The sequence below is a fragment of the Suncus etruscus genome, chromosome 20 (genome assembly GCF_024139225.1).
Source record: "Suncus etruscus isolate mSunEtr1 chromosome 20, mSunEtr1.pri.cur, whole genome shotgun sequence".
Classification (NCBI taxonomy): domain Eukaryota; kingdom Metazoa; phylum Chordata; class Mammalia; order Eulipotyphla; family Soricidae; genus Suncus; species Suncus etruscus.
The window spans coordinates 27,845,581-27,862,897 of NC_064867.1; the positions used below are offsets into that span (position 1 = coordinate 27,845,581).

The following is a 17,317-nucleotide window of genomic DNA, read 5'->3' on the forward strand; positions in this document are numbered from 1 at the left end:
TGTATAGAAGGTGTTTGTCTCAAACAGATGTGAGCTGATCCCTGGCACCTCATATGGTCCCTAAGCCCTGCCAGGAATAATTCCTGAGCAGTCAGAAGTAAGCCCTGATATAGGCAGGTGTGGCCTTCAAACCGAAAAATACATTGGTCAAAAGAAAAATAAAATCAGATTTCAGCAGAACTTTGAACTGGAAATGTGTTATGTCACATGCCAGCCAGGAGTTGCTCCATGCTAAGGCAGCCCCAGACAGCCCCACTTCAAAGTTTCTCATATCAAGGTTACGTGCCCACCTCTATTTGAGGCCACTCAGCATACCTCAGCATTTGCCTGGCAAAAGACACTATTGTTTACAAACACCAACATTTACTCACCCTTTATAGGAATAAGGTGGCCATGCTGATGCTAAGAATTATTTTTCGGGGGGGTGGGGGGGAGGGCACACCTGGCTATGTCCTCAGAAATGGCCCTTGGGACTCCAGGGGAATCGAACGGCAGTCCATCCTGGGTGAGCTGCGTATAAGGCAAATGCCCTACCGCTGCACCATTGCTCCAGCTCCTGATGCTAAGAATTTTGCTGTTGTTTAAACTTACATGATACTAAAGAGCTGGTAAGCAAGATGCCATGTACCTCAAAGTATCAGAAAGCACAGGAAATGCTTCTGAGCTTCTCCTACATCAGCCCCTAGGAGCCCTTGAGCCAGGGCTTCCCAGCACAGTAGTACACACAGCCTCACCTGCGTTGCTCCCAGTTCCTCTTTGCTTTTTTTTCTTGGCTAGCTGAATGACTCGGGAATCTGTTCTTGCTGAGCCCCCATTATCCTGAGACCAGAAAAAAGGGGCGTCAGTCACTTGAAGCCAAAAATAAGAAGAGGGTGGGTAGCACGTGAAATACTGAATCAGACTGAGTCTGCTCCCAAACAGAACAGAGTCCAATACTCTGAGGATCTCCAGCAGAGCCAAGTGCTATGTCCAATTACAGTGCAAACAAAGTCAGAGTTGGAATAAATACATAATTTTATTATGCAGAGAAGCAAAGTTTATTCCTCCGAAGTCTAAAACATAACAGGATATTGTACACAAAAACTTGACAATGAATGACAGACAGATTTCTATGAAGTCTGAAGCCCGGGCACAGCTTCCTGGAGGAAGGAACAGGATAGTTCTAACCACACAATCATGGACGGGCAACCCCGAGGAGCCCTCTCACTTCTGCTGCAGAGCCTTGCTGGCATCAGGCATTCTCCACTAAGTCTGAGTTACCACCCCTGAAGTCAGCAATGAACTGGTGCACAGTGGGACCCCTAGGAAGATTGACCCAGCTGTAAACTTGTGAAAGTACAAAGAAAAACTGCTGACTACTCGCCACTAAAAAGAGAACAGCTCTTGCATACCTGTAACCCATTCACCACACATCATCTGTGCTCAGAGATTTGAGGCTGCCCAATATCATGCAAACAGCGAGAAAATGAAGGAGTCAGCATCAGGGCTGTGCTAACTCGACTTGACTCCACCTGCCAGTGCTGGCTCTGGAGATGCAAAGGGTTCTGCCCTGGATCCCAAGACACCGAGGCCCTACGCACAAGTTCTGCATTCCCGCTTAGCTGAGCCAGGCCATCTCCCTGACTGGCCCTGTCGCCTGCCAGCTTAGCAACTGCTATGTCAGCCAAAGCCAGGGGTAATGCAAGCAAGGCTCAGCTGCTGACAAGAGATGAGCAAGCACAGTGAAGGGCAACAGGCACTGGCACTTCCTGTAGACATAAAGAATCAAAGCTGGTTCTTGGCAAGATGGGTTACCACATTCTGACAACTTGCCCTAATCCCCCAAAATCCCATTAAAAAAGTAGTAAAATAGTATTTCGCATTTTAAACAATTTCACATTAAAATTTACTGTGTGCCACAGAGATAAAATCCTATTTGATCATTCCTATTTGAGACTGAGGAAAAAAATCAGACTCCTCCCAATTAATCAAATTTAATCTTTAAATTACTTTAAGTTAAATTATATTAACTGCATTCCTGGCATAAATACAATTTAAAGTATATTAACTTTCAGCCTTAAATCAGAAAAATGCTCTTATAACTCTCCAGAAACCAAAGTGTATAAACTACTTCCTTTTATTCTATCCACTCCAGTTAAAAAATTTTTTCTGCATGGTTTTAAAGTTCCCATTAAACTTTCAGAGACAGTTGATGTCAGGACTCTTCCCCTTTTCATTAATAAGTCGAAAGACTTGTCATTATGTGAAACGCACAAAGGCAGAACATTTCAACATTATGAAACAGCCCAAATGTAAAAAAATAAAAAGAAAAACAGATCATCACAGATTCACAGAACTCAAATGGACGATCTTAAAACTCATCTAGCCAAACCCCCTCATTTTAGAAATAAATGAGAATTTAAGGCTTAGATAGGTTAAGTGATTTGTTCAAGGTCAGAAAAACTAGTCAGTTCCAGACTGGATCAGAATTCAGATTTCCAGACTTGTAGCCCAGGGCTCCTTCCTTTTGCAAGCCAGTTAAGAAAGTCTGCACACAAAGGACTGATCCAGAGCATCCTCCCAACCGAGTGTAAGAAGTGGACTAGGTGGTGGCGACTCAGAGAACACTCATACCAAATAGAAGCAGCCGTCCCCTGCACTGAGCCCTGTGTCTTTCTGCTGACTGGGCTTTTCTGCAGGGCTGGAGAACACAGTCCGGGCCAGCCCACTGCTGTTCTCCTGCTGCTGGACAGCACCCAGGCCAGGAGGGGAGTTCAGTTCCACTTTGACGGGAGCCAACAGCTCCGGGATGCTGGAGTTTCCCTGCTGGGGACTTGCAGGGGTCGGTGTGCTGGTGTTCTCAGTTGAGTGACTGCTGGAGGGCAGAGCCTGTGGGTCTTGACTCCAGTTCTTCACAGGCAGAGCTACCAAGCAGCCTAAGGCCCCCGCACCCATGGCCTGCACATCGTCCATACTGAAGCTGCTCTGTGGAAGCACTGTGGTTGCTGGTCCCAGCACCAGAGGGCTGTCCAGGCTGGGAGGAATGTCACTGTGGGCCACCAAGACCAGGGGTTCCATGGGCCCTAAGGAACTACTGTTAGAGGGGAGGGGCCCCCCAAGAGATGAGCTCACAGAAGTCACATCAATTGTCAGCATTCCAGAGTTAAGCGCCTCGTCAGGGGTCCCCGTGGCAGTGCTGCTGTCACTGGGTGCATCAGAGAAAAGTGCTGCCAGGTCGAGATTGTTGAGCTCATTCTGGGCCGGGCTGCTGAGTTCACTGCTGGACGTTAGGGAATTCGAAGCTCCGAGCTGAGGTAAGAGGCCTGGAAAGAAATGAACATTCCAATTATTTTATGACAAGATGATTTTTTTTTCTTCTGACTCCTCAAGGACTCATCTATTGAAGGAGGCCCCACATTTAAATACAATACTTTGCTAGCACTTGAGGCTTCTAATATGCTTCCTTCAATCCACAGGCTGACAGGCCTATCTCCAGGTGGAGAACATGACTGAGAGTCTGAATAATTTTTCTTCAAATTGTATCAACTAGTAACAAAAGAAAGAGGCAAGCCTTGAAGTAATGTCTTTGTGACAGAAAATAATGACTTTGTGTCCTGTAGTCTTCCTTCTGTGCCACAGAGCTGCCCTGAGAAGACAACCGCACAGAACACAAACCTCAGTCACAAAGTTCTGTTTTGCTCTGGTTTGTGGTTAATTCTGGTGCCAACCTTCGTCAGTTTGGACCCTCAGCATACTTTCACCCCAACCACAACCGACTATAACTCCTATAACTCCTATAACTCCAAGATGAGATGCAGGGAGCAATCAGTAGGGAAAAAAATCTTTGTACCAGGTCTAACCACAAGGATCAAGACCGAAGCTCAAGGGAACTGCAACATTAGGTGCCCCAGGCACTGTAGAATGTGCCCCTGGATAAAATTTCTCTAGAGTTCCCCTCCCCACTAGTTCCAAATACTGACACTCCACCTCCCTCCTCTGATCATCTTAGTTTTGGGGTCACACCCAGAGGCACTCAGGGGTTACTCCTGGCTCTGCACTCAGAAATTGTTCCTGGCAGGCTCGGGGGACCAGATGGGATGCCAGGAATCGAACTGGAGTCTGTCCTGGGTTGGCCACATACAAGCCAAAGGCCCTACCGCTGTGCTACTGCTCCAGCCCCTACCTATGAACATCTTAAGAGTAGGACTCATCTTTGCCTCTTTTGCATGAGGTACAGGGCCTGGGCCTAAGTTCTAGGACTTGCTGATGACAGAAATAAAGCTAACAGATCATTTTAAGTCTAATGGCTGCATGGACACTCTTAAATATTTAGGACTCAAGTAACTTAAATAATCAAATACCTACAGAGCAATCGTGAATATTTACTTTACAAAAATAATAACTAATATTCAAGTAGCAACTTTACATGCCAAACAGAGCAGAAACAATAGTACAGGAGGTAGGGTATTAGTATTAGCTAAGAGTAAGCCTTGAGCACTGCCAAGTGTTTTCTCCTAAAAGGAGTCAATGCCAATCACCTCAATTCCTAGTATTCATGCATCAACTGAAGAAATGGAAACATGAAAAAACTGAGCAGAATTAAAAAGAATCTGACATTCTTCAGAAGCAATAGCTACCTGCATCATCTAGATTTTACAGGGGTCTTCAAACTACGGCCCGCGGGCCACATAATGTATTTATTCCCATTTTGTTTCTTCACTTCTAAATAAGATATATGCATAGAAATTAATTCGTAATTTTTGTTTTTACTATAATCTGGCCCTCCAAAAGTCTGAAGGACAGTGAACTGGCCCCCTGTTTAAAAAGTTTGAGGACCCCTCAACCATGCCAGAGGGAAAGTTGTCAGTTCTGTCCCCGCCGAACGTTAATTACTGCCAAGCTTCCTAGCTAGGAAAATCAGGAGCATGAACTGTATTTCTAATACAAATGGTTTTAAGAAACCTGCGATACATTCCATGACACAAACCTCACAGGTGTTTTAAATGATATTAATCATTGGCAAAGGTAACAGAAACAAAAATAAACACATGGGGCTTCTATATCCATTTTAAGAACTTCTACATGGCACCAGAAACACAAGTTAAAACTAAGACATTCACTGAATTGGAGAAAATATTTGCACTCGACATCAAATAATGGGCTATTACCCCATACATATAAAGCAGTCGCAAAGATCAACAGTAATCAAAAAACCCTATCAAAAAATAGGAAGAGAGGCTAGAGCAGGGGTCTCAAACTCATGGCCAGCCGGCCGTTTGCGGCCCTCCCTACAACATTTTGTGGCCCGTGGCCAGCCTTCAAATATTGCAGTCTTCGCGATTATTCGCTCACCAAATAATCGCAATAAAAATCAAATTAGTAAGAAAAAATCGCATTAAACATTCGCATACCTCGAGCAGTTCTGTTCGGGGTATGCAAATGTTTAATGCGATTTTTTTATTGCAAATATTTGGTAAGCGAAATCCCTTATGCGGCCCTGCCTCACCCCAACTTTGCCTCCTGCGGCCCCCAGGTAAATTGAGTTTGAGACCCCTGGGCTAGAGCAATAGTACAGTGGGTAGGGCATTTGCCTTGCATATGGATTTGATCCCCGGCATTGCATATGGTTCTCCTGAGTCTGCCAGAAATAATTTGTGAGCGCAGAACAAGGAGTAACTCCTCTCAGCACTGCCCGGTATGGCCCCAAAACATGCAAAGATAAAGGGGGGATAAAAATAAAAATTAACTCTCTAAAGAAGATATAGGGTCAACAGGCACACGAAAAAGTGCTCATCACTACTTAATACCAGAGAAATCCAAATCAAGATTACAGTGAGATAAGATAGGTTCGTATCCAAAAACTGAAAATGATCTGTGTTGATGGGTTGTAGTGAAAAAGGAACTTACTTTCACTCCAGTGGAAAGGTTTTCTAGTTCAACCCATGGAAAATAATATAAAGATTTCTCAGAAAAAGAAGCATAGATCAGACATGAACTAGTAATTCAAATTCTTGACATTTACTCTCAATAACAAAAACATCCAATCCAAAGGACATATGCACACACCATTATTCATTGTAGCATCTGACGCAATAGCTAGGATATGGAATTAACTCAGGTGTCTGAGGACAGGCGAGTGGATTATGAAGGTGTCACATAAATGCACAATGAAATACTATTGCAGCTATAAGGAATGATGAAATCATGCAATTCACTGCCACCTTATAATTCGTTAATTAGAAGCCAGAGAACAAATACTGTCTGATCTCACTTATCTATGAAATACAAAATTTCAGGTCAAGAAAATACAAGAGGGAAACCTATATTACCCTGAACCCTAGATTATAGAAATGAGAAGCCAAGGGAGGAAAAAAAAATGAGAGGAGAAAAAAGAAGTGGTAGATGGGAGGTAAAGGAGCAGAGGTGAGGGGCCTTGTGTATATTGGTGTAAAGGTGAGGTATATCTGTATGTGTACACACACACACAGTAACCATGAGACCACACACACACACACAAGTAACCATGAGACCCAAACTATAATAACTAAACTTGAAAATTGTGCCTGTCAAGAAGGCAGGCTGGGACGTGGGAGGGAAGCTGGGACATTGGTGAAACGAAGTTCCCACAGCTAGTGGGACTGGTGTTGGAACACTGCCTAAACAAACAATTTTGTAACTTATGGTACCTTAATAAAAAATATTTTAATTAAAGAAAGAAATCTGTCAGTGATACTTATACCCAACACCCACAAAATGAGTAAAATCAGAATTTATGGTCTTGGGGCCAGAAAGACAATATAGTGGCAAAGGTGTCTGCCTTGCAGTGGTTGATCTGGATTCAATCCTTGGCGCTAAATATGGTCCCCCAAGCATGGCCAAGAGTAATCCCTGAGCCAGGATTAAGCCCTGAGGATAACTAGGTGTGGCCAAAAAAGCCAAAAGAAATAGAATCTATTATCTTAGAGGCCACAGTACTTAAATTTGAAAGTAGAAACATTGTTTCTTCAACTAGAATTCTTACCACCTTGCATGTAGCTAATCTGAGTTTGATCCCCAACATCCCATACAGTCCCCCAAGCAACAACAAAATAATTGAAGCCCTGAGCACCACTGGGTGTGCCCCACCCCCCAAAGAAATTCCCTTGCTGAGTTTTTCATTCCTTGAGAAAAAACAAGTATAAACTCAGCACAAATAGAAGTACTAATTTACTCATGAGTTTCCGCTTTAGTCTAATCCCACAATGATAAACTAGAAACCTGCTATGTGCTGGGGCCAGAGATAGAAATGATCACTCTGGACAAGAACTGAGTGCTGAAAGGAAGTAAAGTAATATGCATACCCCTTCAGTAACAATATTGCAAACCAGAGTCTAAAAGGAAAAAAGAGACAAAAAAGAAAAATGTCTAACAGAGTTGGGGAGAAAGGCTAGAGGTAGGGTGGGAGGGAAAATGAGAAGACTGGGGCAGGAAATGTGAAGTGGTGGATAGATGTTAAATGTTGGTTAAACGTTGTATGACTGAAACTTAATCATGAACAACTTTGTAACTCTCTTATCCCTCCCTATATTAATAGCGGAGCCAGCATCAGTCATTGGTATGAGCTGCGCCAGCACTTCTGGCCTCCACAAGAAGGAGCCTTGGCTGGGACTACTGTGGGTATACACCCCAGGCCAAAGTGGCCCGCAGTAAAGGCACAGTACCAAATACTGACATGATTCGAGGTAAACAGTGGATGCCCTTGGTCCTCACCCTGGAACCATGCACACCTGAAGTAAACTGGAAGCCTGCAAAGCAGGCAGAGGCTTGGAAAACTCAATCTAGAAATTAATCAATGCCACCATGGTGCCAGGTGAGAGAATGGGAACATGGAGAGACCAAGAATATAGCACTTTACTCTGCTATTAAGTAAGCAGACCTGGGTGCTGGCTGTGCTGCCGGACCACATGCGCCTTCATGCTGTGTTTGGAGGTGAAGAGTCTGTTACAGCTGGACACTGGGCAGCGGCTCTTCGGAGCACCCACATCCTGCACATGCTTCTTGGAGTGAATGTAGAGACTGCTGCGAGCAGAGAACCTGGCGCAGCACCCTAGAACAGAAGACAAGGGTCAAACACGAGCTACTTGGGAAGCAAGACAGGCATTCCCTTATCCCTTCCTCAGGCTTGCCTGCGAAAAAACATGGAGATTTTCTGAGTACAACTCAGTCACAGGGTAAGGAAAGCCTTTTTTTTTTTTTTGGTTTTTGGGCCACACCCGGCGGTGCTCAGGGGTTACTCCTGGCTATCTGCTCAGAAATAGCTCCTGGCTGATACGGGGGACCATATGGGATGCTGGGATTCGAACCAACCACCTTAGGTCCTGGATTGGCTGCTTGCAAGGCAAACACTGCTGTGTTATCTCTCTGGCCCAGAAAACCTATTTTTCTTTTTTTTTGGTTTTTGGTTTTTGGGCCACACCCGGTGAAAATCCATATGGGACGCCGGGGGATCGAACCTAGGCTAGCGCAGGCAAGGCAGGCACCTTACCGCTAGGCCACGAAGAATATCAGAGTGCAGCAGAGACTCAACTCCACCTTAAGCACAACCTTGACCAGCCTTATGTCCTGGCTCAGCCCTCCTATATGTCCTCTCTGTAGTGCAACTAACCCCCGCCTTGCAGGGGCATAAGGACCCAATGAAATAGCACATAGGAATCTTGTGTGGTGCATGTCCACAAGAACATAAGAAGTGTCTGAATCCAGGGCCTAGCAAAGGACTCTGCCAGGGAGAGGTGATCAGGACCTAGCATGGCTATGGCGGCCTCTTACGTGAGGCTTCAGATGTGTTTCCAGGACAGGTTCAAGAAACAACATTTGCAGCATGCTACAGAGGAAACCTACATGATGACTCCATTCTCTACAGAGAAATGTGAACAAGAACAAAACTTATCTCCTGTCCCCCTTCGATCCCCTCCCAAATCCAAGACTCCTTCTCCAACCGCAGTTCTCAGTACAGCGTCTGAGGAGAGCTGAGATCAGGGAGTCTGATCACATGCTTCCAATGCTTTCCCAGACCAGGCTCACAACTGGGACATCTGCCCACTCTCAGCAGCAACTTTTCTTTTCTCAAAAACGTATTTGCTAGTTCAAGAAAAAACAAAACTAATTTTATTTTAGTAAGGTCTGACTCAGCAGCTGGCCACAAACAGTGGCACCAAACAGCCACCATCCGAGGGGCAGAGGCAGAACCCAGAGCTGATACAGTTACCTGGCAGAGTTTGTAAAGTACATGTTAGATATACTGTCCTGAGGCCCTACATGCTCTTTCTGACATTATGATGGCAAAGGAAGGGGAAGAGGTGATTTAACTATGTAGCATGGCACATTTTAATTATCTACAAAAGCTGAAAAGTGGTATGATCTACTCCAGCATCCATCAGCCAAATTCATCACTCACCAAGGCTTATCTCTGAGCCCTCTGCAGGGTCCTGCCTTTACCCCTATTCCAGCCCATTAAGCCTGTACTCTGTCACTCTATCCCTGACCAGTTCCGCTCTCCAGTACACAACAAGAGGCACAATCCACCCTTCCTGTCACTGCTGCTTCCTCTTTTCTTCACATCCCAGCAGGCACTCAGCACCCAGTTCTCAGGAGGTTCCTGCCACCACACTCCATCACCTTTGCTTATCTGCCTCTAGCCCCTCTCAGTACCCCCTTCTACTCTTTGGCCAGAATTTAGTAGTCCCCAAGATTTTGCTCTAGTTTTTCTTCCCTGAAAATAAATATAACAACAGTATTTGGTAATGATGCCTTCTGTGCTTTCATTAAACTTGGGCGCACTCACAATATCCCAAGTTTCATTAACATTTTTTCAGAGAACACAATGGGGTCAGCAGCACTCTGGGGCTAGAATGCCAGTCCGTCTCCCAGAGGCACCCTCTCCCCGGCACTAGTCTCCAACAATTCACGGAGGATGGCATCCACTTCTAGGACACCAATAACTGCAGCTGCTACACTGCATTGACTGAGACCAGGCAGCACAAGCCAAACACTAAACTTGGAAAGGCTATGAGTAAAACGCAACCTGTCCAAAGCAACTCCTCTTCCTCTAACCACCTCCCTCTATTGATTGTCCCCAGGTCAAGTGAGACTGCCCCCACATCCATCACTAAGTGATCCTAACTTCTGTATCGTTTGTCAAACTCTAGTCTAGGTCCCATCCCCTCTTCTCAGCTCTCAAACAGAACCTCAGGTTTTCATTCTAATGTAATTCTAGCACCCTGCATGTTCCTCAAGCAATCTATTAAGAGGCCTTTCTAAACCTCCATCCTTCTGCCTGGCTAGACATCCCTCCCCTTTCAGTTGCCTATACTCTAGAAGCAGGTTGGGTGATTTCTAAACTGATGATATGGTGTGTTTCCCACCTGAGCTCTGAATACAAAATTGTATCACAACACTTCTATTATGGTTAATATATTCTACAACTAGCTTGGCTTCAAATGGGGGCTTATTTTGCAGTGTCAGGGACTGAAACCAAGGTCTTACAAATGCATAGCAGGGGGATCTGCCACTGAACTACATTCCTGACCCTGCAATAGATGTTTATGAACCTCTTTTGGGTAAGAAATTGAGGCCCTGAAAAGCTTGCCCGAGACTACCACATGAGTAAGAGTCGGGGCCCACCAGACACAAAGTCCCACAGCACTAGTAAGGGACAAACCCAGCAGGGACAAGAGGCACAGACTTTGAGAGATAATGTCTGAGAGAGAAATTCCTTTCTGAAAAGCACTTCCACTCCTGCTTTCCAAGAGCCCTCTGATCAGCTACTTCACGGTGAGTTCCGATGTATCAGATGCCAATAAAGCTATGTTCTGCATGTTCTTTCCCAAATAAGGCATATACGTAACTGAGTAGGCGCACAGGTGGGCCAGGCAGGGGCTCAGTCTGATTCTCAGTCTCTTCTTTCCAATACATTGCACCAAGATAGAATAATCCACCAAAAACGAGCCAAGTCAATCTAATGCTGCAACCTAAACCACACATTTAAAGATGCCAAACCTTATAGCATGCGTATAGACAAAATATAAATTCACAGCTCAAAGCACTGGGTTAAAACCTACCTTCCACAGGACACTCAAATGGCTTCGTGCCCAGGTGAGTAATGCTGTGGCCTTTCAAGTGCTCTGCCCTGGTGAATGACTTTCCACAGCCTTCCACAGGGCAGGTGAACCTCCGATCATCATCATGTTTCCTGCCAGAATGCAAACATAGGGAACCACGATCACACAGGCAGCCCCGAGGCACCAGGTCTCAGAAGGAATTCTTGCTTTAAAATTCTATAATATACATCAAACTACAAACTCTTTGCATTTAAGAAAATGATCAATACTTCTTAAAAATCTTAATCACATGGTAGGTCTGCAGGACCCTGTAATTACAAGTCTACATTAATCACCAACAGTTAGTGCTGCTCTATTTAGAACAGTCAAAGCCCAAATGTATTGGTGAGGCTGCTTCCATTACTTGGAAATTCTGACAATAAATCAATATTGCAAACTACACAGGACAATAAGAATGCATCCGGGGTGAAACGCTTGGCCGAGTCCCACCAGGGCCTGCTGCAGGGGGACTTGCCAGGCGAAGGTGGCCGCCGGCCAGCCAGAGGCCCAGGGTAGTGAGCTGAGCCCCAAACTATAGGCGGCCATGACCAGGGGAGGCTCTGAGCCTCTACACCCCATCGGTCCCCCCCCCCCCAAAATAAGGAATGCATCTGAATCGTCCCAGTGTCATCAGGGAAGTGAGAACTTCAGAGCTTTTTAAACAAAAGCATCACAGACAAAGGCACACAGGCATGGTTATGCACAAAACCCTTTTTAAATGCAGATTATGCAACAGTAATTTCTTTTTCAGTATCACATGCACATAAGCACAGTGACCACATTTTGGTTGTTTTGTTTTGGGGCCATACCCGGCAGTGATCAGGGGTTACTCCTGGCTCTGAGCTCAAGGGTTTTTCCTGATAGTGCTCAGGGGACCATATGAGATGCCAGGGATTGAACTCAGGTTGGCTGCATGTAAGGCAAATGCCCTACCTGCTGTGCTATCATTCAAGCCCCATACATACAGTGATCACATTTTTTTAAAATAGTATGCATACAAAATGTCTTGAGGTAATAACATTGAATGAGTCTGCTTATAGCTTCCTGAATTTTCCAAATTACCCACATTTATGCTCCCTTTATCACTTCAAAACTTCTAAAAATATTTCATTCTTCAATTTCTGCTACTGACAAATCTGGTAACGGACACCCAAATATAAAGGTTACCTTTTGTGCCTCAGGAGTTTAGACATGCTAGTGAAGGTCCAGCCACAGCTGTCAGAGTCACAAATAAAAGGTCTTTCACCTTAGATAAAAAGAAAACAATGACACCTCTATTATAAATCTCAGTAATTATTTGGATCTACCTGGAAAGTTTGCCTTTCCAAACTTGGGACTTTTAAACTTTCCTGCTCAAGACCATGGGCATATCAAGTAGACCCACAAATAGTAAAACACAAATTTTGTTTTGTTTCTGGGCCTCACCCGGCAGTGCTCACACTCCCAGCTCTGCACTCAGAAATCACTCTTGGAGGACTCAAGAAACTATATGGGATGTCAGGGATAGAACCCAGGTCAGCCATGTGCAAAGCAAACACCCAATCTGCTGTGCTATCGTTCCAGCCCCATAAGACACAAATTGCTCATGACTGCAGATTTCAGAGGCATTACCTGTGTGGCTTCTCAGGTGGATTTTCAAGCGGCAGGCCTTGTCGTACTGTTTGCTGCACCCAGGGAAGGAGCATGAGAAGAGTTCTTGTTCCCTGAAGTGAGCACGGTTGTGGGAGAAGAGTGCGCTCACTGTGATGAATGTCTTCTCACAGCCTAACAAAGAAAACACATACCTTACTCATGGGTGTGACCCTCACCCAGAACACTGCAGCATTGAGACAGGCAAGAAAAGCACAACTGTGTAAGCCCCTCCTGAGAGCAGCAAGCATGAGGCTGGCTTGGTAAGAAGGACAGAAGACAGTCAGCGAGCCCACAGGCCACCTACAGCCATATGGTGCTGAGCGGAAGTTCTCCAATGCCAGCCACCTGCTCGCCAGGTCTGTCTCCTAGCAGGATCCTGCTGTTCCGGTGTGTCTTTCACTAAACCAAATGTCAATGTTGTTTGTCACCCAAGCAAAACCTGTGAGAGAAATAATACTTGGCTGAAATCAGTCACTTCGTAGCATGGAAAGTTCCTGGAAAGGGAGACCTTACATAACCAGCAGCTCGGCCCCTAAGTAAGTTCCTAGCACACAGTTCTGGCCACACAAAATCATTAAGGCCTCTAAATAAAAACCCAAACATGTCTGCAATGAAACAACCATTTGTTTTCCGACATGCCTATTCCAGTCAAGGTCTCAGAAGGCTGGAGTCTCCTGTGGCAACCCAAGGGTCTCGTTCTACAAGATGCATTAAACATACACTCGGACTGGACAACTGAGGCAGGCCAACAAGTCTCTCTGGGATGACCTGGAAAGCACTCCCCACCTCGCAGATGCAGAGATCGGTGGAGGACACTGCCTCAAGGCCTGTACTATAGACGGCAAGGACTCAAGGAAGAGAAAACCTGCCAATACCTGAGATGTATGCATCCCCTAATCAGATCAACAAACTTCCAACAGCTTCTTTCTTTGTTGGTGCCTACTTTGGTAACTAAGTCAGGGTCCCTGCTCTATCCAAGGAAGATGACCTGGGTCTCCACCAAATGCGGTGGTCTTCCTCACCACACCCATCAAGCCAAAACCCCAGCAAGACTGCCTGATCCACACATAGCTCTCCTCTGACAAGAAACATTCAAACGGTTACGAACTATCCAGATGTAAATTGTTTATCACTAGTAGGAAGCAGGACAAGGCATAGGCCCCTCCAAGGAGGCCCAGAAAGTCACCTGTCCTTCTCCCTCCTTCTCCCTAGGTCAGTGGTCCTTATACTTTTTAAGTAGGGAGTCAGCTCACTGTCCCTCAGACCGCTGGAGGGCCAGACTATAGTAAAAATAAAAACAAATATAAACAAATTCCTATGCACAATGCATATATCTTATTTTAAAGTGAAGAAACAAAATGGGAACAAATACAATATGTGGCCCAGGGGCCACAGTTTGAGGACCACAATACAGCAACCACCCTCTCCCTCCATAAACAAGCCTTTGCTTCTCCCAACAATCTTGCCTACCTTCAAGACACAGACCCAGGTCCTTTGCTTTCATTTGTTCCTAACCTTCGAAGCAACCCTGCAGATACTTCCTTGCAGGGCTCCCCCATCTGTAACCCGCGAGGAACTCATGCATGACCACAGAAGAGAGCAGCCTTGATAGCCCAGTCAGATCAAACAGGTAGGACTGAAAGAGGGTTCCAGGCAGAAACCTAGAACCACACAGCCCACCAAAAGGGGAGCACTCCAAAGACAGTGAGCAAGACAAGAACCCCCTTTCAGGAGTGAGCATGCTGAGCAGTGCTCAGCCCTCCAGCCCATCTCCCCCAGCATCACGACCTCCGAAAGCAAGCACCCCACGCTTTAGGGCAGGCAGGAAGGATAGCCATGGACAAAGAACTCAGTTGGGTCTTCAAACTCACTTTTCCCAGCCTTGGGCACACTTCCAGAACTTCCCATAACCCGGGAAATCCAAAGGTTATAAAAACAGAAACAAGGGTGGCCGGAGAGATAGCATGGAGGCAGGACATTTGCCTTGCATGCAGAAAGACGGTGGTTGGAATCCCGGCATCCCATATGGTCCCCCAAGCCTGCCAGGAGCGAGTTATAAGAGTAGAGCCAGGAGGAACCCCTGAGCGCTGCTGGGTGTGACCCAAAAACCAAACATAAAAACAAAAACAAAAACAAAACAAAGAAACAAGGGGACCGGAGACATAGCAGCGGTAGAGCATTTGCCTTGCAGGCAGCCGATCCAGGACAGACAGGGGTTCGAATCCCGGCACCCAATATGGTCCCCCGGGCCTGCCAACCTATCTCTGAGCACAGAGCCAAGAGTAACCCCGGAGGGCTGCCGGGTGTGACCCCAAAACAAAAACGAACAAAAAAGATCAAAACAGAAACCAATACGGGGATAGCTGGTGGTGAATTTGCAACCAGAGAGGGTCTCGAGGTGCAGGAGGGACACTCAGGACCCAAGTTTTGGGTCCTGCAGCAACAGCAGCAGATCGGATGATGCCTGGCTGGAGAGGGAAGACCCCCAGTGGGGGTCCTTGGGGGCTCTCTCACCTGGGATATCGATATCCCAGGGGCAAGAACCAAAGCACAGGGGCCGGAGAGATAGCATGGGACCATAGGGTCCCCCCACTTGAGCCTGCCAGGAACGATTTCTGAGCGTAGAGCTCGGAGGAACCTCTGAACGCTGCTGGATGTGACCTCAAAACCAAAATAAAATAAGAAGATCTAAAGCACAGAAACGGCTTCAAGCAGCTGCGCCCCTCCTCCTAGCTAGCCCATGAGCCCCACACGCCTGGGTTCCATAGAAGCCAGGGAGGGAAGGGGGTGACAGTGGGTGCTTGGCTGGGCGCCTGCCTTCTGGGGGTGCGCTTGCGTACCGGGGAAATCGCACTTGTAGGGCCGCTCGGGCTCGAAGTGGCTGCGCTGGTGCGAGCTGAGCTTGGCGTGCGTGGGGAAGCGCTCGGCGCACACCTCGCACTTGAAGAGGCTGTCCTGCTCGTGGCCCTTCATGTGCGCCTTGAGGTTGTACACGGTGGTGAACTTCTTGCCGCAGCCGCCCGCGGGGCAGCCGAAGGGCCGCAGCTTGTCGTGCGACTGCAGGTGGCGCTTGAGCTTGTAGGAGGTGCTGAAGGCCCAGCCGCAGCCGTCCAGGGGGCACTTGAAGGGGCGCCGGCCTTGGCTCGAGCCGTGGCTCAGCAGGTGCACCTTGAGCTGGTGCTTCTTGGCGAAGGTGTGGGGACACTGGGGCTCGGGGCAGGTGTAAGTTGGGGGGCCGGAGGAGCTTGGGGTTGCAATGACGAGGCGGCGATTCTCCGGTGGGGTTGCATCCTCTTCAGCCTCAGCTTCAACTTCAGCTTCAGCCATTGGTTTTGGGGGTGCAAGAGGGCTCCTCGGCGAGGGGCCTGCCACAGTAGGAGTCCTCGCCGGTGTGGCTGCCAAGGTGAAGACGCCGTGGTCGAAGCTCACCAGCAAATCGCTGCTGTTGAGGCTCACGGTGCTCGCCTGCGGGGAAGCGATGCTCGGAGATGATTTCTGGGGCACGGCCTCCTGGGGATCTGGGGCGTCTTGGGGTGACCCTCGCTCCACTTCCAGCAGCACCACGAAGGAGTCGCCTGCAGCGTCGTCGTCGGGGCTCGGAGAGCTCGCTGTGGAGCTGGATTTCGCGTCCTCTTCTCCTCCAGGTCCTGTTGCTGAGGCGCCATTTTCCAGGCCCTGCAGCAGCAGCAGGCGGCCATTTTGGTCCGCGCGCGTTGCGGGAGCGACGAGCAGCGGCGAGGGACGGTCCATCTTGGAGCCCCAGCAGCGGCGGCTGGGTGTCGTCGTAGAGGACGCCTCAGAAGGAAGCAACAGTTCGCCCACAGTCCGCCCCGCCTCGCCTCACCTGACGTGAAGCCGGCCGTGACGCCGCCTTCTTCCCCGCCGCCGCGACTGGCTGGGAGAGCGGCCTGGCATGATGGGGCGTCAGAAGCGGACCTGCGCAGGCGCCGGGAGGGATGCGTGGAGGCTGCTGGGATTGGCAACGTCATCACGCCGGCGCCGCGCAGCACACTGGCATGGTCTGGCGTCAGGCGTGCAGCTGCGCATGCGTCGGAGACTCTGCGGAGAAGCGCGCAAGGGCTGTTGGGATCTGTGACGTCACGACGCCGGCGCGGCTCAGCGCAGCGCATCACCCCTCGCAACGTTCTGTTTACTCTCTCCGGTGTGGAATTGGAAGCTGGTTGCGGCGCAGCCTTATTTACTTCCGTGTTGAAGCGTCCTGATTTGCTTCCGGGTCGAGGCGTTCCTGATTTACTTCCGGGTTGTTGCTTTGTGTTGCGTGAACTCCTAGTCAACTTCCGCTGGTTGTGCTCACTTTGGTTTCCTCATCAATTTGGAATTCCAACATTTTTCTTTCTTTCTTTCTTTTTTTTTTTGGTTTTGTTTGTTTTGGGGCCACACCTTGTGACGCTCAGGGGTTAATCCCAACACTTTTCTTGACTTTAGTCCTCAATCTCTTGTTCCTGGTTTAGGAAATAATTTGACTATCCTGTTGTGAGCCTCCATCACTACCCCCCCCCCCATATTTTTACCCACTTTTCTTTCATAATTGCCAGTCTGGTTATGCCCCC

At 47.6% G+C, this 17,317-nt stretch overlaps 1 protein-coding gene across 1 annotated transcript; it reads right to left on the reverse strand.

Annotated features, from left to right (window-relative positions):
* Positions 1-996: 996 nt before the first annotated feature.
* Positions 997-16,653, reverse strand: ZXDC (ZXD family zinc finger C). Its single transcript, XM_049766505.1, has 6 exons — positions 15,587-16,653; positions 12,726-12,878; positions 12,282-12,360; positions 11,076-11,206; positions 7,895-8,065; positions 997-3,302 (listed from the first exon to the last, which is right to left on the reverse strand). Exons 1-6 carry the CDS (start codon positions 16,494-16,496, stop codon positions 2,608-2,610), a joined length of 2,139 nt encoding a protein of 712 aa, XP_049622462.1. The 5' UTR covers positions 16,497-16,653; the 3' UTR covers positions 997-2,607.
* Positions 16,654-17,317: the final 664 nt, after the last annotated feature.